Source organism: Spermophilus citellus, assembly GCF_964194105.1.
Source record: "Spermophilus citellus genome assembly, chromosome: 1".
Taxonomy (NCBI): Eukaryota; Metazoa; Chordata; class Mammalia; order Rodentia; family Sciuridae; genus Spermophilus; species Spermophilus citellus.
Window position 1 is genome coordinate 152,487,005 of NC_138182.1, and position 22,865 is coordinate 152,509,869.

The 22,865-nt window shown below is 38.9% G+C and overlaps 1 protein-coding gene and 1 pseudogene across 5 annotated transcripts; both read right to left on the reverse strand.

Moving 5' to 3' along the window:
- Positions 1 to 926: 926 nt before the first annotated feature.
- Positions 927 to 5,541, reverse strand: LOC308651945 (small ribosomal subunit protein eS6-like; annotated as a pseudogene). The gene is made up of 2 exons: positions 5,503 to 5,541; positions 927 to 2,645 (listed from the first exon to the last, which is right to left on the reverse strand). The product of its transcript is annotated as a small ribosomal subunit protein eS6-like (transcript).
- Positions 2,401 to 21,853, reverse strand: LOC308646771 (zinc finger protein 354B-like). Of its 4 annotated transcripts, XR_014021484.1 has the most exons (6): positions 20,984 to 21,849; positions 20,221 to 20,303; positions 16,777 to 16,903; positions 15,782 to 15,877; positions 14,181 to 14,287; positions 9,317 to 9,415 (listed from the first exon to the last, which is right to left on the reverse strand). XR_014021484.1 is itself a non-coding variant. In XM_081290162.1 (5 exons), exons 1-5 carry the CDS (start codon positions 21,339 to 21,341, stop codon positions 7,839 to 7,841), a joined length of 2,241 nt encoding a protein of 746 aa, XP_081146288.1. In that variant the 5' UTR covers positions 21,342 to 21,853; the 3' UTR covers positions 2,401 to 7,838. The 4 variants fall into 4 exon arrangements, 3 of the variants coding, with proteins under 3 accessions (XP_081146288.1, XP_081146290.1, XP_081146289.1); XM_081290162.1 differs by lacking the exon at positions 14,181 to 14,287 and having other exon boundaries at positions 2,401 to 9,415; positions 20,984 to 21,853; XM_081290164.1 differs by lacking the exon at positions 14,181 to 14,287 and having other exon boundaries at positions 2,401 to 9,415; positions 21,063 to 21,201.
- Between the last annotated feature and the right edge of the window lie 1,012 nt (positions 21,854 to 22,865).

Here is a 22,865-nt window from a genome sequence, read left to right on the forward strand (position 1 = left end):
TTTTAGTATTACATTATGAAACTCGGGATCTTATGTGAACTTTTGCTTTCATCTGGTTTGCTTTGATGCTGCTGCAGCAGGAAGAGTAGGTACTATCTCATTATAACCAGGTGAAATAGAAGCCCAGATCTCCCATTTGTCCTCTAGACACCTGAGGTAAGAATCTCCGTTTTATTGCTTGGTGTGGGTGGGAGTTCAAGCTCCTCACTAGGCCTTTGCTGATATTACCATAGTTCAGAGGGGCAAGAATGCCCTTTTACTGATTCCTATTTTGTTTCTGGTGACACCATGGGGTTAAAATGTGGACAGTAGTAAAAGTTTTGACTGTACAGTAGCATCCACTGACACTGTCCTAGCTGGGAAATAGTGGGGGCTTATTCTTACTGGTTGGGATAGAAATCCAGGTTCCCCCAGGGTCTCCACAATTATTAGCAGCATAGGCCAGGTGCCCATTACTAGCCAGTGTGGTCTGGCCTTGGTCTGCTCTGACACTATGCAGTTGGGGTTTTATGGCCCATCTTTACAGCCTTAAGTCTATGCTCTGGATTTGGCCTTTGCTGGTGTGTGGAATGATGGTATCACTGGTGTATTGTTTGCCTAAAAGAGTGGCTATTGTATAAAAGTTTCTGGTCTCGCTAGATGCACCCTTCTTGGTCTCTAGATAGAAAAAAAGAAGCTTTACTGAAGCTTGCTATTTTTTTTTTTTCCTTTCTTGGTGTTTCTGGGATCCCTGTTTTTTCAGCTCAATATCTGGGATAGATGAGGCGAAAAGAATCACCAAAATCTTCTTATGCTTGTATTATATATGAAGTACAGGGTTTTTAAAAAAGATATATTTAGTGGTAGAAATAGCAAGAAGCACATCTGTTTAATCCATCACCATCTTCCTAAAATAATTTAATATTTAGGATGGAAATTTATTTCATAGAGCATAATTTAGTTATTTGAATCCAACAATACACAATAATGTTAGTAACAATAACATAGAAGTAGTACTATTTCTTTATAGTTCTTTGTTTTCTACTACTCACCTTGGTGATCTTATACAAAAATGCATATAAACATTTAAAATTTTGAGTTTACCCATATCATTAAATCCATAAAGCAGGATATCAAACACCACTGTGGAATTTTTGAAGTTGAAGAAGACAGAAATTATGTAACTTGAAACAGAATTCAGGCTAGAAAATACACAGCTCTCTTGATTCTTCTGTTCATCACTGTCTCACAGAAAATTATTTCTCAAAATTTTTTTTTTTTTGTATTAGGGATTGAACTCAAGGGCACTCAGCCACTGAGCTACATTCCTAGCCCTATTTTGTATTATATTTAGAGACAGGATCTCACTGAGTTGCTTAGCGCCTCACTTTTGCAGAGGGTGGCTTTGAACTTTCGATCCTCCTGCCTCAGCCTCCTGAGCTTCTGGGATTACAGGTGTGCTCCACTGCACCCAGCTCAGAAAGTTATTTCAAAATAAAAAAAACCCTTTCATTTTCTATGGGAAATGTTGTTATGTAAAAATTGATTTTAACAACTTGAGACAGACTGACATACATGATACTTTAGTGAGCTTTTCATCACTGATAAAATACCTGAGAAAATCAACTGAAAGGAAAGATTCAGTTTGGTTCACAGCTAGAGGTTTCAGGTCATAGTTGCTTAGTTCCATCACTGTGGGCTTGAGGTGAGGCACCATGTCATGGCAGGGAGCATGTTGTGGAATAAATCTGTTCACCTCACATAAGCAAGTAGCAGAGGAGTGGGGGGAAGAGGCCAAGAACACTATACAGTCCCCCAGGGAATGCCCACAAGGAACCACTCTCTTTAACTAGTTCCACCCCATACAACTTTCATCACCTCCTTTTCATTATTAGTCCATTCAGCAATGCATCTATAAATAGATTAATTCATTGGTGAGATCAGAGCTCTCATGATCAAATCACTCCCAAAAGCCCTACCTCTGAACATGAACCTTTGAGGGAATCCAGATCTCAACCATAACAGATACTGAATTGTTTTGAAGGTCTGATTTTATTTATTTGTTACTTGTAAAAATTCTTACTTTTGACTGGACTCAGAAGTGGAAGCTCTCAGAGAGGACAGCCTGCATCTCTTGGCAATCTGTTCCTGGCATTTTTCTTTGGCTTTTTTCACCCTCTTGGCCAAATTGGCATATTCTGCAGTCTTTTTCTTATCTTCTTAGTACACTGTTTCTTCAGTGCTGTTGTTGTAGAGTAATGAGATGTTGAATCTTCTGTGCTTTGGTCCTGGGTTTTTTATCTCCCTTGTTTAAGGGTTTTTCTGACAACATATCAGCAGACATCATCTTCCTTAGACTGAAAAGTTTGCAGAATTTATTAGCTCTTTTGGGATTCAGTTGATGAGGCACAGTAGTATCAGTAAGTCCTTTTCTCTCTCTTATTACTATTATTATTTTTTACAATAATCAAGTTGAGAATGCTCAGATTGGCATCCACAATACAACCTTGAACAGATTTGTGCTTTCTCTCTCCAGTTTACTTTGGTCTATAACAAGAATGCCCCTTACTCAGCAGCAGGTGAACACAGCCATGAGTCAAGATACCCTGCTTCATGGGGAAACCTTGCTTGTCAGTCCCATCACTGATTTGAATCACATAACCCTTCTATGCTTCACCCAGAGTGTTAGCAGCAACTTCTTGGCCATAAGCTTCTCAAAGTATGAAATTTGTGTTCACTCTCCACTTCAATGAGTTTCTAGTAGCCAGTGGCTTGGAAAGATAGTCAGCTTCATCTTGGTACAGCTTCAGATACTAAATTTTATCCTAGGTTTTGAAAGATGATTGCATATTGATTTTGAAAAAATAATTATCATATGAGCTTTAATTAAGAATTTTACCAGCTTGGAGTTTGGCAAAATGCTAGACAATTGTCACTAGGAACAGAAGTGTATTTTTTTTTTCTTCTGAGAACATTTTTTAAAGACTCCCAAACTCCTCCAAGAAGCAGTTCTTCCATCAATTTCTCAAGCCAGATTGAACAAATTATCTTTGAAACGACTGACCCATCAGACATTCTCCTTAAAACATTTGCTCCCCAGAAATAGAGTCAATTAATAATTCCCCTAGGATTATGTCAAACTCTTTGATTTTTAGACTAAAGAAACCATTCAAAATATCTCTGACAGCCTAATTTTGGCTTTCATTTCAAATAGCATTTTTCTTTTATCAGGAGCACCCTATTCCAGCCATGTGGGTCCCTACAGATGCTGGATTCACTCTTCCTCTTAGCCTCTCACCACTGCAGTACTCTTGGCCTTGTTTCCCCCCTTCCTCTTATGGGTATTGCTATTTCACCCATGCTTCATAACTGGATGGTAAAAATTTATTTCTGCTTTTAAGTTTTTGGAAGACATTCCTGGTAACTTCAATCAGGTTACTACTAGGGAAGAAACCTGATCAATACACACACACACACATACACTACATGATGATACATCATAACCCAAAAGGACTTATCCCAGGAATAGAACATCAAAATTAGGACAATGTAATTCTCTATTAAAATAATGAAGAGAAAAACAATATGATCATTTCAATCAATGCAAAAGATGCATATGATAAAAATACTACTCCCTTTTATGATAAAAACTCAGCACACAAGGAGTAATATCCTTTTACATAACAAGAGAATGTCCCTTTTCATAACAGATATACATAAATTTCAATTTGTTTGCTAATATATTAAACAGAGAAATACTGAATATTATTATTTCTATTCAATGTTCTACTGAACCATGCTATGTAGCACTGCAGTGTAAAAAAATAAATAAAAGGTGTTATAATTGGAAAAGAAAAATATAACATGGTAATTATGTACAGATTACATGGTTGGATAACAAAACTACTAAAAATAAGTAAATGGAGCAAAATTACAAGATACCAGGCCAATATACAAGTCAATTGTATTTCTACACACTAGTAAAAAAACAGAACATGAAGTTAAAAAATACTACTTATAGTACTACAGAGAGCACGTTATGTTCTCTCATGACTTCTTGCCACAGTGTATGCTTTTTTCCTTACTTGGAATATCTTTCCTTCTACCTTCATATACCTGTTCCAGTCCTACATTTCTTTCCAGTCTCATTTTAGAATTTTCACTCTATTAAAAGTGTTCTTTCTCTCTGTCCTTGAGTAGTTCTCAAAGTTTAATTCATCAGCAAATCCTTTCCTTAAAAAAGCTAAAGTAACAGATTTCAAATATGCAAAACTGATAAAAGTGAAGAATTCTTAGTGAAACAATAAGGAATTAACTCCTGCTTTCCTTAAAAAGGAAAAACAAAATAAAATAAAAAATAAAACAACTCCAGAAGCACAGATTTGAAGCCACTATGATTAAGTTTTTGTCACCTGAATAGAAAGGGCTGTTAAATGTTTTTTTTTTTTTTTTTTTTTTTTGGTACTAGGGATTGAACCCAGTGGTGCTTAACCACTGAGCCATACACCCAGTCCTTTTTCATATATATTTATTTAGAGACAGGGTCTTGCTGAATTGATTGGGACCTCGATAAGATGCTGGCTTTGAACTTCTGTTCCTCCTGCCTCAGGCTCCTGAACTGCTGTATTTGGGAATACAGGTGTGCACCACTGCATCTGGCTTGTTAACTGCACCTTAAAAATCGAGATCTTTTTCCTGTCTTAGTGAAAATACATCAGCAACCAGAAATTCCTTTACCTCCAAATCAAACTGATTTACACTCCCATCTCTCTGTAGACTTCCCCCTTTCATAAAGTTAAGATTAATTTCTTTACCTTTTTGCAGAATTCCCTCATAATATTTCAAAAATGTGTTCTACTCAGTAATCTTTTTTTTTTTTTTTTTAATACCGGGGATTTAACTCAGGAGGACTCAGGCACTGAGACACATCCCCAGCCCTATTTTGTATTTTATTTATAGAGAGGGTCTCAATGAGTTGCTAAGTGCCTTGCTTTTGCTGAGGCTGGCTTTGAACTCGCAATCTTCCTGCATCAGCCTCCAGAGCTGCTGGGATTATAGGCAAGCACCACCACACCCAGCCTACCCAGTAACATCTTCTTCAATCCACTCCCAATGTGTGTAAATCTTATTGCCTAAGTCATTAAAATAGACATATTCCCTAAATCATTCTTTTCCCTTCATTTAAACTTCCTGAAAGTCTTTAACGTGCTATTAGTTTCTCCTTCATATAACAATCTGGCTTCTGTTCACTCTACTTTACTGATATTGTACTTACCAACATCTCCAGTGATCTATCTGCTTAGTTACCAATTTATTCTTTCCTTATTACTTGACTTTCGGATCAACACATGAACTGTGATTCAGTTCTTTTTTGGATCCATGTCATCACTCTTATGGCATTTCTCCTACTTATAGGACTGCTCCTTTTGATCTTAGCTCTACTCCTCCTATTCCCACCCAACACACCTCCATCAACTTCTGTATTTTTTACATAGTTTTATCCATGATCCCTTTGTTTCTCACTTTAATCTGTTCACTCTTCTGGCCAATTTCATGCACCATGATTTTCACTACCTACTATATTTTACTCATAATTCTAGTTTTCAAACTCACATTTCCTAAAATTGTGTGCCAAATTTAAAGTACAAAATCAATCTCAATAACTTTCAAATTGCCTGTCTTGGTGCACTGTACCTTTATCCACCTGGGTAACAAACTTAACTTACCCTTCTTTTTACTCACCAAACACTATTATTCAATTGCAAGGACTATGCCTTATCTATTCTATACAGCATTAATATTGTCACATATTCTTTACTTCACTGTCTTGTGTTTGGAGACTCATTTACCTATCAAATGACTGTAACAGCCTATGTGACTAAACTTGTTCAGCTGTGTTCAACATCCTAAATTCATCCCTTTGTCGCCATAACAGTCTCCCTTACTTAAAATTTGTGCCATAAAATTCAGGGTAAAATTTAAACTCCTTATTATGACAAATAAGATGTTTTGCTATCTCATTTCTGCTTTCTTCTCAAGATTCAGTCTCATTACTTCCTTTAAAAACAGACTTTCTATAACTGTGCCATGCCACAACTTTGCATATGTGGTTTCCCCTATTTAGAACACTCATTTCACCTTCCAAAGAATTCCTACTATTCTTCCAAATCTGGGCACAGGTATAACTGTTTCTGAGACATCATCTCTGGTCTCTCCAAGCTCCCTCCCTTGGTTAGTCTTCATTCCTTTATTCTGCATCCTCCTGTAAACCTCTGTTTGTTCTGCAACATAATATCATCACAAATTACCTAGTTCTCTGTGAAAATCACTGACAATTTTTCATTTGCTGTTTTCTTTAACTTCCAATTTCCTACACAAATTAATGACTTCTTGAAGAAAGCCTGTTTTTTCCAGCCATACAATTTCTAGTGCCCAGGATAGTCCTTGGCCTAAGCCTAGGCATAAACAAATGTAAACCACTTCCAAAGTTTGTGTTTTTTTTTTTTCTTTTACAGTCTGAAATTGTAAAAACTAGAAGACCTCAAGTGAAAAAATAAACTTTTACTTCATGAAGTGATTCCTTTTCAAGACTTTTCCACTGGTTACAGTTTCTCCCAAATACTGGGATTTTTTTTTCCAACTGAGAAATATAGTTTTAATCTTTTTTTGGGGGGGGAGGGAGTGGGTACTGAGGATTGAACTCAGGGCACTCAGCCAAGGAGCCACATCCCCAGTCCTATTTTGTATTTTATTTAGAGACAGGGTCTCACTGAGTTGCTTAGTGCATCCCTTTTGCTGAGGCTGGCTTTGAACTTGAGATCCTCCTGCCTCAGCCTCCCAAGTTGCTGGGATTATAGGCATGCACCACCATGCCTGGCATAGCTGTAATCTTGACATGATTGCCAAAATAAACTAAAGTTCTATTTAAATTATCCAGTATCACTGTTCAGAGCATAGCAAGTATGGCTTAATAATAAATATGACCTCAAAGCAACTAAGAAAAATTATTCTGAAAACAAAATTAGGAATTGTGTAGAAATTTAAGAGCCTTTTAGGTGTAGTTTATAAAGTTACCAGAACCAAAAAGGAACATATATTTGTCTTTTCTTTTTTTAAATGTTAACCATGCAAACAGTTTGACAGTACATTAGGAAAAGTTGAATTACAGACACTCAGAGGTAGCTCATAGTTTTCTTCTTTTATTTGGACCTTTGCTCTAAAAATGCATATATTTTTAAGATCAATTCTTTCCTTTCTTATAAAAGTGTTAGTTGTAATAAATATGCTAGTAGTTTATACAGTTGCTTTTCTTGTGAGAAATTCAGCACCCCTGAACCCAGATGTTTTTCCTCCATATTAACATGTTGCACGTTGTATAATGCTGAAAAAGACAGGGTTAAAAAAAAAGCCCATCTTTTATCTTACAAATGGCTACTATCATGTCTGCAACTGTGAAGTGTCTATGCAGGACATTTTAAAGAGTAAATGACAAACGGCTCAGTGGTGTACATTTGTAATTTCAGCAATTTGGGAGGCTGAGGCAGAAGGACTGCCAAATTCAAAACTTGACTGGGCAACATAGTGAAACCTTGTCTCAAAAAATAAAAAGGGCTGGAGATATAGCTCAGTTGTAGAGCAACCCTTGGTTCAATCCCCAGTATGGCTAATAAAAAAAAAGAAAAAAAGAAAAAGCGAATGACAGGTATGAAAAATTTTCTCATATATGATTACATGGCCAAGGTTTAATCCTAGAATTTAATATCTAATGAAGACTCTATCAAAATAGTTTCTTGATATTCTTAATGTTCAATAAATCAATCTTAAGTACATATTCTCTGATAAGCTTTGGTTTAAGGCTTTTATACATGCAAATCTGCTTTCAAGGAGCCCTCTTCTATATGAATTTTAAAATGATTTGTAAGGGAAGACCTCTGGCTAAAGAGTTTCCCACATGCATTACACTCATAGGGTTTCTCTCCAGTATGAATTCTTTGATGTGCAATAAGTGAGGAGCTTTGTCTAAAAGTTTTCCCACATGTGTTACATTTAAAGGGTTTTTCTCCTGTATGAATCCTCTGATGTTGAATAAGAGCTGCACTTTGGCCAAATGACATCCCACATTCCCCACATTGATAGGGTTTCTCTCCAGTATGGATTCTCTGATGATTACTAAGGGATGAGTTACACCTGAATGTTTTCCCACACTCACTGCATTTGTAGGGTCTTTCTCCAGTGTGCATTCTCTGATGCTGAATGAGAGCTGAACTCTGCCTGAAGGCTTTCCCACACACTTTACATTTACAAGGTTTCTCTCCAGTGTGAATTCTTTCATGAATGATAAGTGTTGAATGGGAACTTAAGGCCTTGCCACATTCATTACAGTTATATAATTTCTCTCCAGTATGAATTATTCGATGTCTATTGAGTCGGGAAATAGAAGTGAAACCTTTTCCACACTGATTACATCTATAGGGCTTTTCTCCAGTGTGAATTCGTTCATGTTGAATAAGTGATGCACTCTGACTGAAGGCTCTCCCACATTCACCACATTTGAAAGGTTTCTCTCCGGTGTGAATTCTCTGATGATAACGAAGAGATGAACTAGACTTAAAGGTGTTGCCACATTCATTACACAAATAGGACTTCTTTCTGGAATGAATTCTCTGACACCCTGGAAGAGATGTGGATGGCTTCCTACCTGGATTATATCTATTGGGATTTTCTCGAGCATGAATTTTTTGATGCATAAAAAGGCCAGATCTTCTGCTAAAGGATTTACCACATTCTTTACATCTATAGGATTTCTCCACAGTATGGGTTCTTAAGTGCTTACAAAGAGATGCACTATGGCTAAAGGCTTTCCCACATTCTTTACATATGTAGGGTTTCTCTCCAGTATGAGTTCTTTGATGTTGAATAAGACCAGAACTTTGGCTGAAAGCTTTCAAACATTCTTTACATTTAAATAATTTCTCTCCAGTGTGATTTTTCAGATGTTTACGAAGGGATGAATTGTGAATGAAAGCTTTTTCACATGTATTACATTTATAGCGTTTCTCTGCTGTCTTGATTTTTGGTTGGTTAAGTAAATTTGCATTCTGTTTGAAATTATTTCTTTGTATTTCATACTTTAAGGGTGTTCTTTCTCTAGCAATCCTTTGTTTCTTAAATATGACTGATTTTAGGCTGACGTTTTGGCCAAATTCAAAATTTTTATGGCTTTTGTCTATAGTAAGAATATTCTTATGGGTAACTGGAAATATTTTTAAGCTTTCATTTTTGTCTTGCTGTCTTTTTAACCTGTTTTCAGATATACAGGGTTTTTCTGATATAACAACCCAGAGTTCATCCCTTTTTAGTCTTTTCCTCCTCAGCCCTTGAAATGTGAAGTCTTTAGTTTGAGTTGACTTTGTGGTTTGAAGACTGCTCTTATATCCTGAAAGAAAAGAAAAGAAAGAAGTTGCCAATGATTAATGTGATTGGGACTAAATTTATAGAGGAAATATTAGTGATATCTAAATAAGGGTTTGCTACATGTCTAAAAGACACTAGCAAAAGGGAAAAATAGGAAAATGAACGGTGGCAGATGTATTAGATAAAAACAAAAGCAAAGTGTAAGCTTGTTTACAGAGGGCATGCTTGACAAAGTGGAATGGAGAGAATGAACTAGAAGAGGCATATGAGTTGGGAAATGTAGTCTGGTATCTAAAGTCTATGATGGATCTGTATATCACCTTACTTCTGAAATTATTTCTAATCTTCAATGTCTTGATTCCCTTTCCTATATGTTAAAACCCCTCTGGAACTGTCGGATTCAGTGCAAATGTTAACTCTTCTTGCACCTTTTCATAACACTAAGCTTCAACAATCTATGCCTTTTCTTTATTATAAACGATGGTATAGATTAATCACTTGATGTGACCTGTTGGTGTGGTAAACACAAGATGGATGAGGCTGCTGCCAGGGTAACACAGCTTACTTAAACTTATCTATTTTCACAAGTAAAACCACACTGAAAAATAACAATACAAAGCTGGGAGTGGAAGCATGTGCAATCCCAGGACTTGGGAGGCTGATGCAGGAGGATTGCAAATTGAAGGACAGCCTTGGTACCTTAGCAAGACCCTGTCACAAAATAAATAACTAAATAAAAAGGGCTAAGAGTACATACAGCTCAGTGGTGCAGCTCCCCTGGCTTTAGACCCCAGTACTTCCAAATAAAAAACTAAAAAAAAGAAGGGTACAATGGCTATGATGTTACTAAGTAGAAAATTTCCTACTTTTTTGTAATCTTTCGGAACCACTGTTACGGTCCATCGTTGACCAAAACATCATTAAATGGTACACAACTCTATTATAATATATGTATTTAATGGAAAAATATATATCTAGAGATATCAAAAAAAGCTTTAAAAAATCTTGCATTACAGATAATACAAAAAAATAAAAAAGTTTGACAAAATCCAGCCACCATTCATGATATACAAATATAAAATCACCAAAAATGAGAAAGGAGAAGTTTCTTAAATTAACGATATCTAAAAACACTTGACAGCTTATATACTTACTGGGGAAACACTGAATGCTTTCCCCAAAAATTGGGACCAAGGTAAGAATGTCTGCTGTAACCACATTTTTTTTTGTGTGTGTGTGGAGGTGGGAGAGGAGAAGTTACTGGGAATTGAACCCAGGGGTACTCTACCACACAGCTACATCCCTAGCTATTTTTGTTTTGAGACAGGGCCAGGCTGGCCTCAAACTTGTGTTTATCTTGCCTCAGCTTCCTGAATCACTGGGATTATAAACATGTGCTAATAGTCCTGGCTTGCTTTTACCATTCTTATTCAGCATGGTTTAGTCAGTGCAACTGGAAAGAAAATAAAATACGCAAACACATACACACACACACACACACACACATAAAAGTGTGTGTATATATCAGAAAGGAAGAAACTGTCCCTACTTGTAGGTAACAGTATGTTAAAAATCCTAAGAAATCTGTAATACATTACGTAGAAGGAAGGTGACAGGAACAATATTAACTTAGAAAAATTAATTATATTTCTACATAATAGCATTGAACAGTGAGCACTATAATTAAAACTATAATGCCATTTACAATTGCTCAAAAATACTCGCAAGGGATCTAACAAAATACATGTAGCACTCACATAAAAATTACAAAACACCAATGAAAAATTTAAAAAGCTAAAAAAGCAGACATGCCATGTGGATTAGAATATTCACTATAATAAAGATCTCAACTGTCCTCAAATGGATATTCAGGTTTACTGTCATTCCTATCAAAATCCAAGCAAAATTTTTTTCTTTGTAGACATTATTCTACAATTTGTATGAAAAAGCAAAGGAACTAGAATAGCTTAAAACAATTTTGGAAAAATACTGAGAGTAACCACTATATACATACATTAAGGCCTATGTACAGTTATAGTGATCAACACTGGTATTGTCAGAGGAACAGACATATAGATCAACTGGACAGAAAAGAAAACCCAGAAATAGACATCCTAACAACAATGTTCAACTGCTTTTTGACAAAGGTACTAAAGATTTCTGTGGAAGAAAAATAGCTTCTTCAACAAACAACGGAGGAACAATTGAATATACACAGCAAAAAAATGAACCTTAACACAATTTCACATCTAATAATAATTTAAGAAAACTTAAGAAGGGTCATGAACATAAATGTAAAATGTAAAATTTTAACACTTTTGGTGGTGGGGGGGAACAGAAGAAAATCTTTAAGATGTAAGAATAGGCAGAGTTTTTCCACTTGATACCAAACAGACAAACCGTAAAAGGAAACACTGATAAATTGGACCTCATCAAGATTAACACTTTTGTTCTATAAAATACCCACTTAACAGAATGAAAAAGCAAATTACAGACTTAGAGAAAACATTTGCAAAACACATCTGAAAAATTACTACTATTAAGAAAATAAGAATTCTCAAACTCAACAGTAAAACAACTAAACAAAACCCCAAAACAATTTAAGTAGAAAATGAACAAAAAACATAAACAGATAGTTTTATACAGAAAGATATACAAGAAAATACATGTATCTTTTATACAAAGAAGACATACAAAAGGTAAATAAGCATATGGAAATATGTTGAGTCCAACATCAACAGACACTAGGAACATGCAAATGAAAATCACTATGTATTTGATCATATATCCATGAGAATGGCTAAAATAAAAAGTAGTGATGTGGTAAAATGTCAGCAAGTATGCAGCAATACTGGATTACTCACACATTGCTAGTGCATCATAAAATGGTACAGTCATTCTAAAACACAATTTACCTGTCTTCAAAACTAAACATTTAACTACCATGATGACCTAACAATTGCACTCTTAGACAAAAAATAAAAACTTATGTATTTTTGTGTAAAACTTGTATATGAATGTTTATAGTAGCTTCATTAGTAACTGCCCCAAACTGGAAACAATCCAGATGTCCTCCAACAAGGGAATAGTTCTATAAATTGTAACAAAGCCATTCCGTGGCATACAATGCAGCAATCAGAAGGAATGAAGTACTGATGCATATATCACCTGGATGAACCTCCAGAGAATAATGCTAAGTGCATGTGTGGGTGGGGAGCCAACTCTAAAAGGCTGTAAACACTGTATTATCTTATTTATATAGCTTTTATTCTTTTTTTGTGGTATTGGGGATTGAACCTAGGGCCTCATGCATGCTAGGAAAGTACTCTACCACTGAGTTATATCCATATATAGCAGTCTTGAAAGGACAAAATTATACAAATAGAAAACACATAGCGGTTACCAAGGATTAAGGTTGAGGGAAGGTGGGGTATAGAGACAATAAACAAGGAATGAAGTAGGTGTGTCTAAAAAAGGGTATCAGGAGGCATCCTTGTACAGACTGAGGAATTCTTCATTTCTTCATTGTATCAGTGTCAATATCTTGGTTGTGATACAGTATTATACTATGTTTTTAGAATTGGGCACATGGGACATGAAATCCCTCTATAGCACTTCTTATAATTGCATATAAATCAATTGTCTCAAAATAAACACTTTTCTGGGGAGAGAGGGATACTGGGGGTTGAACTCAGAGGTACTCAACCACTGAGCCACATCCCCAGTCCTGTTTTGTATTTTATTTAGAGACAAGAGTCTCACTGAGTTGCTTGGCACCTCACTTTTGCTATGGTTGGCTTTAAACTTGCTATCCTCCTGCTCAGCCTTCCGAACCACTGATATCATAGCCAGGCACCACCACGCCTGGCGAAATAAACACTTAAAACAGCACAAATTTCCACCATCTTCTAAATTAGTTTTCCTTCTGGATATTATCAACTCCTTGAATGATGTCACTGTCTATCCCCCAAAAAGCCAGAAACCAAGCAAGAATCCCTCACAACTCCACTTCTTCTGTTTTCCATATATAATCCAAGATGTGCTTTTTTCTCCCAACTGTTTCTGGATTGGTCTCCCATCACCACTAATCTAATTCAAGTCACGCCTGCATTCACTGTGTAAGTGGAAACCTACACTGGCCAGCCACTGAGGTGTTGTGTTAGGGAAAAGGGAATGAACAAAACAGGAAACACTGCATAAGGTAGCCTATGATGCAAAGGAAGAGAAAGATCATTAATAATACTAATATTAATAGCATCCTGAAGGAAAAAAAAAGCATGCTAAGGGGATAAAAACGTGGAGAAATAGAGGGCTGTTTTAGATGCACTGTCTATTCAAGAAATCTCTGCAACAAAGAAGTAAGTTATATGTATTTGTGGTCAACAGAAAGAATGGTCCCCAAAAGGAAAGCAAATGCAGAGACCCTGAGGTGGCAGTCAGCCTGGTTAGAATCCTCAAATAAAGGGCAGGGTGAGAGTAGATAAAGGTGAAGAGGTAGCTGGGGCTAGAACAGGTAGATCTCTGAAGGCTGTGATGAGGACTCTGGATTGTGCTCCTTGTGGTGGAAGCCAATAGGGATTTTATGCATGAGAACAATACAGCATACAATACAGCTGAGGAGGGGGAGTTTTCCTTTTAAATAGATCCTTCTGGGCAGCTACAAGGAGATGATGTGGTGGTAGTAAGGGAAGTGCAGGGCCAGTTCACTGGTCTTTGTTGGAGAGAGCAGGGAGATAGGAACAACACTCATACAAATTAAACAGGGGTGCTGAATACTATGTACTCACTTTGGCCGACTTTTAAAAACCATTACAGGCTATTTCTCTGGGGTTGCTAATAAGTCCTCTGACACCTTGCAGAAATTGGGAAAACGCATGCTTCCTTCATGAAGATGCTGCCCCAGAAAATTTCACAGAGGACATCAGTTTTTCATTGGAAGGAACTGGATTAAAAATTTTTAAATTTCTGAAACATTTTCACATTTAGGCATGAACCAAACTTAAGAGATGTACAAGTCGGTTTAACCTCATTATTCCTAGCACATCTATTCCAGAAAAATACAACTCAAGTGCTGATGCTTTGGGCTCATTTCATAACCAACACAGCCAAATGAAAGATGAAGACCCCTAAGCCATGTCCTTCCATTGTCAGTGTAAAACTGACAAGCCCAGGGATGATGGAAGTTGTTTTTCTTGTAGGTTTGCTTTACTTTTTACCTCTTTGTGAATAGTTCTGAAGTGAAAATAACTTTGTAAAAGTATATTTTGTGAACTGGAGGTTCTAGGGAGTTCTGCCCCGGGAGCATAAGCTTTCTGCTACTGGCTGTTCAAGGGTTAGGATTTTGGTTCTGGTCCTCAGTTAATAATCTGAAGTACTTCCAAGAACAGATAGATCTCCAGGTCTTTCAATTGTGCTCCGGGGGTGTGCAGGAAGGGCTATTCTGAGGTTACTAGAGTCCAGGCAGGTGACAGCACAACTGCACCCACAGTTCCCCTAGAACTCCCACCTGACATGCACCTTTGAGGAAAGGAAGGAGGGCCATCCCTCAAGAGAAATGGAGTAGAAAACAACTCTAGCAGCCTATCCCCTTTTACTCAGTAATCTACTAATAATTTTCCTTTAGGGCAGTTCTTCAGAGCTGAGGAGGGGGAGTTGAAGGAATACATGAAAACACAGCCCTTATTAGAAATAACAGGAGGAATAAAAAGAGGAAGATTGCATCTAGGAGCCTGGGTTTTCCCTTCCCCATCACTTCTTTTTTTTTCTAAGAGTAAATAGAGCAGGATTTTTTTAAGTTAAAGGAGTCCCACAGTGGGAAGGAGGCACAATTGCAGAAAAACACATTTTGGTGTGCCAGCTTAGGAGTTTATATATGGTTCTGGGCAGAACACGGAGCAAAATGTATGTAAAATAGGCACTAACAAAGTATCAAGGCTCTTTGTCTTCCTTTCCATCTGCGTTGACCCCCACCTTTCTTCCTATAACTTCCTTTAGGGTTCACCCCCACCTTCAGGTTTTCTACCTCTGAGACAAAGGAGTTGGTTGAAGTGTTCCCCCAGGTGAGTCTCAAGGTTTTTTTCCAACTGAAATAGGCCTTGATGATGCTCATTAATATGTCCACAGTTAGCCTTCTAGTGTAGTTCCTGTGTTTGAATAAGACTGACTATTGACTGATATTCTTATTCCTTCCTCCCTCTGAAGAAGTCACTCTTAACTGCTGTTAGAAGGGGAGCTTCTTTTTGGATTCCATTTGTAAAGCCATTTTCTTCCCCATCATTTCTTGAGGTCTGAGAACCCTAAAGGAAGTTTCCCAATCAATACTCCAAGTTGCACCCTCTTCTTAAGCAGCCTACAGTGATTCCTGGGTACCTGAAGCTTGCCCACTCACCGATTGAAGAGTCTCCGGGACTTTCTTTCTCTACCTTCCAGGGATCTTCTCCTTGTTGCAACAGGGAGATCACCTTTGGTTTGGTGAATGGGGGTCCTGCTCATAGGCAATATAAAAATAAATAAATATACACATAAGTAAAAAAGACTTGGTCATATTTTGAATTATAGTATCCCACATCTGAGGATGATACAAAGATCTTCTGTGGGATGCTTAGGATGTACCCCAAAGATGGAAAGTTGTATTAAGTAAAAGGTAAGTGACTTATAGAACATGATTTTGGTAAAATTCATTGTATATGAGAGAAATATGATAAACAGGAAGACTCATCTTTCTGTAGAAAATGTCAGATGTGTAGACTGAATTAAAACTTATAAGCAGGTATCTATGGGGAAGATTATGTACCAAGTATCTTGTTTAAAGTAAAAAAAAAAAAAACAAAACAGTCTATGATCTCTTTTCAGAGACAGAGTTAACAGTGTTCATCTGGCTGGAAAAGAGAAGTAGAGAAGGGAAGTGGTAGGTTAGTCAGGAAGGCTAAGGTATGCTTCTGCTCAGGGATGAGCAGAACAAACAAAAATTATAGGAAAGGGCTGGGGTTGTAGCTCAGTGGCGGAGCACTTGCCTAGCACATGTGAGGCACTGTGTTTGATCCTCAGCACCACATAAAAAAATGAATAAATAAAATAAAGGTATTGTGTCCATCTAGAACTAAAAAAATTAAAAAAAAAATCATAGGAAAATGTTGCCTAAACTGTGAAGGAATTTCAAATGTGAAACTGTTGAAGGAGGGGGTAATAATCAACACCAACCCCCTTCATTCCCATACATGGGACAATTCTACACCTCAATTCTCAATATTTATAGATATCTGATTTGTATAATCCTAAGGCAAAGCTCAGCTAAACTTTTTTGATGACCCCCAGCTTTTATTCAGGGAAGCAGGTGCTGAGATCTCCCCATTTCTGAACTGTGTCCACAAGGGATTTCCTTACCCAGTGAGGCCAGGTTACTATAGTTCTCCAGCATCACCTCCCGGTACAAGCTTCTCTGGGAAGGATCCAGCTTTCTCCACTCATCCCGAGTAAAGAGCACAGCCACATCCTCAAATGTTACTGATACCTGTAAGAACAAGACACTCCAGCTCACCCAGAACCAACCCTCCACAGCATGTAGATGGAAGAAATGGAGTTAAACAGGCTACTATGAAATCCTGCTGATACTATTCAAGGTTCTCAAGAGGCCACTCATTCGTTTAATGAATATTCATCCAGTGATAAAAACAGAGCAGCAGGAAGTAGGAACCTGATCTTGTGTTAACCACTATGAGAGGCATATAGAGGATTAATGTAATCAGCAAAGGAGTTAATTAGAATAATCCTTCTGATGGACATCTGTTAATATCTTTTAAAAAGCTTAGAAATGGGTATCTTCTTACTTACCAATTACCATATTTGGACTGTAAAGAAGAATGCACAAATTGCATGCATAAGGATATTTATCTGTTGGAAATAACCTAAATGCTGATACAGACTAGGTAAAATAAGGTAGTATCTGTTGCATCAAGCTTGAGGATAGTTATTATGAAAATTAAAATAGCTTCCAGTTATTAAACGCTTTCTATGGGCCAATAACTGCTCTGAGAGCTTTATGTTAATCTTCTGTGTATAATCTATTGATGTTCACCACAATCCTATGAAGAAGGAACTACCATTGACCCCATTATATACAAGAAAAAACAAAGGTACAGAGAGGATAAGTGTGCTCCATTGGCCCTTGGTTCATATCCCATGTTCTTGCCCACAACAAGTAACATGATAGGAGGGCAATGTACAAGCCCTAGAAAAAACACTGAAGTGTACAACTTTAACCTGACTCCATCTCTAGTCCTGCTCCTAGCTCCAGTGACAAGCTGACCATGGTAGGAGGCTTCTGGATATCATCAGGATAGGGGCTCAAGGTTAAGTGGGTCAATAATTTAATCAATGTGCCTATACAAAGTCTCCATAAAACCCAACTGGCAGGATTTAGAATCTGAAAATTGAACATATGGAGTTTTTTGGAGACTGGTACATCTAGAAGGGACGTGGAAGCTCTATATCCCTTGTCCCATACCTTACTCTATGCACCTCTACATTTGTAATCCTTTTTAATACCTTTTACAATAAACAGGTAAATGTGTTTCCCTAGGTTCTGTGAGCTGCTCTAACAAATTAATCAAGCCAAAGGAAGGAAGTCGTGGGAACCTCAATGTGTAGCCAGTTGGTCAAGTACTGGAGACCCAGACTTGCAACTGGGATCTGAAGTAGGAGAAAGTTTTGTGGGGTCTGACATTACCTCCAGGTAGACAATGTCAGAACTGTACTGAATTAGAGGATGCTCAGTTGGGGTCCACCATTGTAGCACTCCTTACTTGGGGAGTGAAGAAAAACTCCCATACTCTTGGTATCAGAATGGTGTGGTGAGATTATAGCATATGAAAAAGAGTTTTTCTGCTCATACACATATTTATTCTTTGAGCTTTTCCTGATGGGCATGCAATATGTATATGATAAGAAAGATAATTTAATGGTATATGGAAGGAATACAATAAAGAATCTTCACCCACAAAGAATTTAATAATACAATCAGCAGATAAGGAAAATGCATGAAATAGTTTGCACAATGAAAAAAAAAAAGCTGTGTAGTGGGATCACATGCCATCTCTTAGTTCAATCTGCACTTTAGAAACAAGGAGAATAAGGTTCAGGGTAGCCAATACCCCAGGTCACATGCGTTTCTAGTGGCAACAGCAAGACCCAAACAAAAGTTTCCAACTATGAATCCAGTACCTTCTCTGATCCTTTACAAATAGTGTGGTACTGACACATGGGCAGCAGGCAGGAATAAGATGTGGTAGGGGATTCACTGACACATGTGGATAGAGAAGGTTCTGAGAAGGAGAGCAACCTCGCTCTCTGGGAATGGAATGGGAAAAGCTTAAAGAAAACAGAACAGCTCAAACACACAATGGCAGGTACTGGTTGTTGCCTGAAAAATCAAATCCCACCATGCTTATGGGTCCAAAGATGATCCCATATTGCTAAAGTGCCCTGGTAACACATGGCTGGGTCTTTCTATGTTCTGAAAGATGTATCAGAAGAGCAGCTGGACAGTTCAGGCATGGATTGTGGTCATAAACTTGGGTTGACTTTTTGAACCTTGGTTTCCTCATATATACGTAAAACAGGAATACTAACTGCTGTATTGTTGTGAAAATAAGAACAAACTCAAAGCCTCCTCACATTCCTCAACATGCTGGACACTCAATAAATAACAACTGTTAATGACAGATGAAGATGAGTAGAAAAAGGACAGTATTTTCTGCATCCCGGATACACTGTATAGTGTGTGTGTATATATATATATATATATATATATATATTAACATTAATATTTTTATTAATATTATATCTTTCAGCTACCACAATAACCACACACAATTAGCTGTCACTGTATGCTCCCCCCAGATCTAAACACTTCCTATGCACTAACTCATGACATCCTCTCACCTACTGAGGAGGTAGGCATGCTGCTATTTCTTTTACTGGTGAGGAAACTGAGGCACTGAGAAGTGGAATTATTTTTGCCCAAGGCACACCAACAGTAACAACAGTTAAAACTTGGCTGTGTGGCTTGAAAGTCCCACTTTCTAACCACTGCATGTTTTATTTCTTCACCACCAATACCTCATAGAACCCTCCTTATGTTTCTTGAGGATTCTCCTCTTTGCCCTCAGAGAAAGATCCCTCCACCTGTGTCCCCTGCAACATGGCTATCCTTTGTTGACAGGTCATGTTACCTCCTCCATTTTCCCAACACAGGGTTGAAAATAGCAGGTTGAGATTAGTTTTCAAGAGAAGAGTACAGGCAAAGCACTTGATCTTTAGAATATAGAGGGAGAAAAAATAAAAAAACTATGGGCTGGAGAAATCTGGAGGAGGTATCATGAGGATGCTCAGGGGTGACTATAAAAAGAAAAGCATTTTGTTAAGGGCAGGGAGGAAGACAAGGATGAATGAAAGATGCAGGGCCAGAGAGGAATATTATCATGTTGTGTATGTTTATTCTGTCCCTAGTGATATAAAGTTATGTGACATCTTACCTGTCAAATTAGTGATCACACAATGGATTAAGATGAGTGAATAAATGTATCAACTAAAAAATGAACACTGGACATGTGTTCATATGTGTGGGGAGTATTCCCTACAAAAATCTACTTGTAAAGGTGGACCGGCTCCCCTAAATTCACAGGACTTAGGCTCCAAATCCTAGTGAGGTTTGTATTGCTTTAGAACTTCAGTTAAGAGGGGTAAAACCATCCAACCACCACCACCACCACCACCACCAACAACAACAACAAATCCATCCACTAAGAACTGATATGGCAATGAGCTCACCTGAGACCTTGATTCCCTTTGCTCAGGAGCCATGTCCTCTTTTTGGGCTCTTCTCTCCAGGATGGGTGCAGTCTCCAGGAGATCTAAAAGAAGAAAAAGATACCATGAGGAAGACCTTCAGTTTTCCACCCCTCAGAACCAGCAGTTCTGACTCCACATGTCTGTAGAGGAATGTCAGAAGGAGCTAGGAGTGGACAGAATCAGAGACATGGGCTGGCGTCCTAGTCCAGGGCTTGACTCTTTATGGCTCTGAGAATTTCCAGAAGCAAGACTGGGAGAAGGGGACTGGATTCCATCACAGCAGGGACTCACTGAGCCTCACCAAGTGCCAGGCACCATTAGCTTTACACAATTTAGCCCCACATCATCAGGTAGCGTTGCTAGCACCCCATTTTATGGATCAGAAAACTAAGAACAGAGCGGGGCCAATTGCTCCAATTCCCCACAAGCCAGTGAGGATGGGACCAGGATTCCAAGCTCTGTACATTTGCTCCAATCTCACTCGCACCCCTGCGCAATTTTCCTCCACAAGCTTTTCCCAGTTTCTCTGTCCCCTGTCAAGAAATCAATTTCCAGAGCTTTAACGCCGGGCCAGGGCAGGGAACGCGCTGTGGACGGATCTGCGGAAGCCGGAGGTGGGACTGCCGAAAACCTGGGCCAAGTGCCCCACCTGACGCGCCTGGGGCGACGTCACGGGACAGCTGGCGGAGGCAGGCAATAGGCGCCAGGGTGTCTCTCGTCCCACAAAGGATTCTCCACGCACCTTGCGGGCCTGTTCCCCTCACTCGGGCGCCGCATCCTCGGAGGCCCGGGTCCGCTTCCCACCGCCCTCTGCCGCTCACCTCCTCAGGCTCGGGGCTCCCGGGGTGATGCCTCGCCAGGCCGCGCTCCGCATGCGGGATACTCCGGAACCGCCCCGCTCGCCGCAACCTGGCGTCTGGACCCCGGCCGCCAGCGACCACAGCTCTACAGCCGGAAACCCGGCGGCAGACACTCCGCGGCCCCGAAGGTCCAGGAGGGCGGGGCGGGGCGAGGGTGGGGGTAGGGAGGCAGAGCCGGCCGCTAATGCTTCTGGGAAATGTAGTCCACGCGAGGATTCTGGGAAGTGTAGTTTTCTGCATTTGCCTGAGCTGAGGGGCCCTGCAGTAGGGTACCCAGGCCCCAACGGAGCTCCCTCTAGCGCTTCTGGGTGTGTTTACACTCTCCGTGAGCTTCTGGACCCTGGGTACAAAGTTCTTCCAGAAGGGAAGCAGGTTCCCTGTAGGCGTTATCTTGTAGGTATGTATCTGCCTAAATGATGGTGAGGACACTAGATAACAGTCAGAACCAGACCCATTTCCAATGGAGTTATTCTGCGAATGAGTACAGAACACCTGCTATGTACCAAGCACTACAGGAAGTGGTTTAAAATACTCAGCAAACTAAAGGAAGTTTATTGCCCTGGAGAATTTTCTTAAGGGTATAGAAAGCAGACAAAGAGCCATGAACACGATTATATAGCATTTAAGAGGAAAAATGTTATGGGGAAAAAGCAAACGAAGAACAGGCCAATATCCCTTATCAATTTAAATGCAAAAATCGACAAGAGAGCTGCAAACTCAATTCAGCATTTAAAACAGGTTAAACACCTTAATCTGTGAGACTTCTTTCCAGAATGAAGAATGGTTCAACATTGGGAAATCAATGTAATATACCACATTAATAGAATAAAGGGGAAAAGTCCCTACATCATCTCAACTAATGTAGTAAAATCAGTTGTCGAAATCCAACACCTCTTCATGATCAAAAAAACCAAACGATGAACCTTTTTTAACATAATAAATGCCACATGTGAAAGACACACAGTTAACATCACACTCAGTGATAAAAAAACGAAGGCTTTCTCTAAAATCAGGAACAAAATAAGAATGGTTATTTTTGCCTCTTCTATTTGCAACAGTGGACCACCTTGTGCTTTGAATATTGCTGCTCTTCCACTGCAACTGATTTTTAAAATGGACATGTTTCTTTCTCTTCCTCCTCCCTAATATCTCCCTCTCCCCCATCTCAGGGGAAAAAGGATTACCTTTCTTCCCCATCCTGGACAGGAATATCTGTCCTTGAGCACTCACCCACCTGAAAGTGAAGTAATCCAGACTCTGGGGATGGATCTCAGAAATGACTATTTCCCAAGTTAACAAGTGAATTATAACTCCAACAAAGAACACGTGGAATGTAGCCTATGTATCATCTCTTTAAAAGGCCCCTGTTCCTGTTGATGGGTAGAATCACAGCCTCAGGGACAGCCATGGCTGAGGGAGAAAATGGAGAGGGAGGTGGTGGCCTTGCAGGAGAAAGTTAGGAAAATTCTGCCTCAGACTGTGTTCTGATTCTACCCGACATTTCCAGATACTTTGGCCCAACCCCACTGCCATCCTGGAAGAGGACTCAAAGGACAAAGATGGAGAGCTGTCAGTGGAGTAAAGTCTCCTTTGTCAGTAGGTCCTGTCTTTCTGGTCTTATTTGTGTTTAAGAGAGACATGAATGGATACACCAGCCAGGACCAGGTGGCAGCAGAACCAGGTATCCCATAGATCTGGAAGACAGCTGACCCTGCACCTGGGCCACCTAGCCCTTCCTTCCTGAGCCACATGATCCTGAAGACA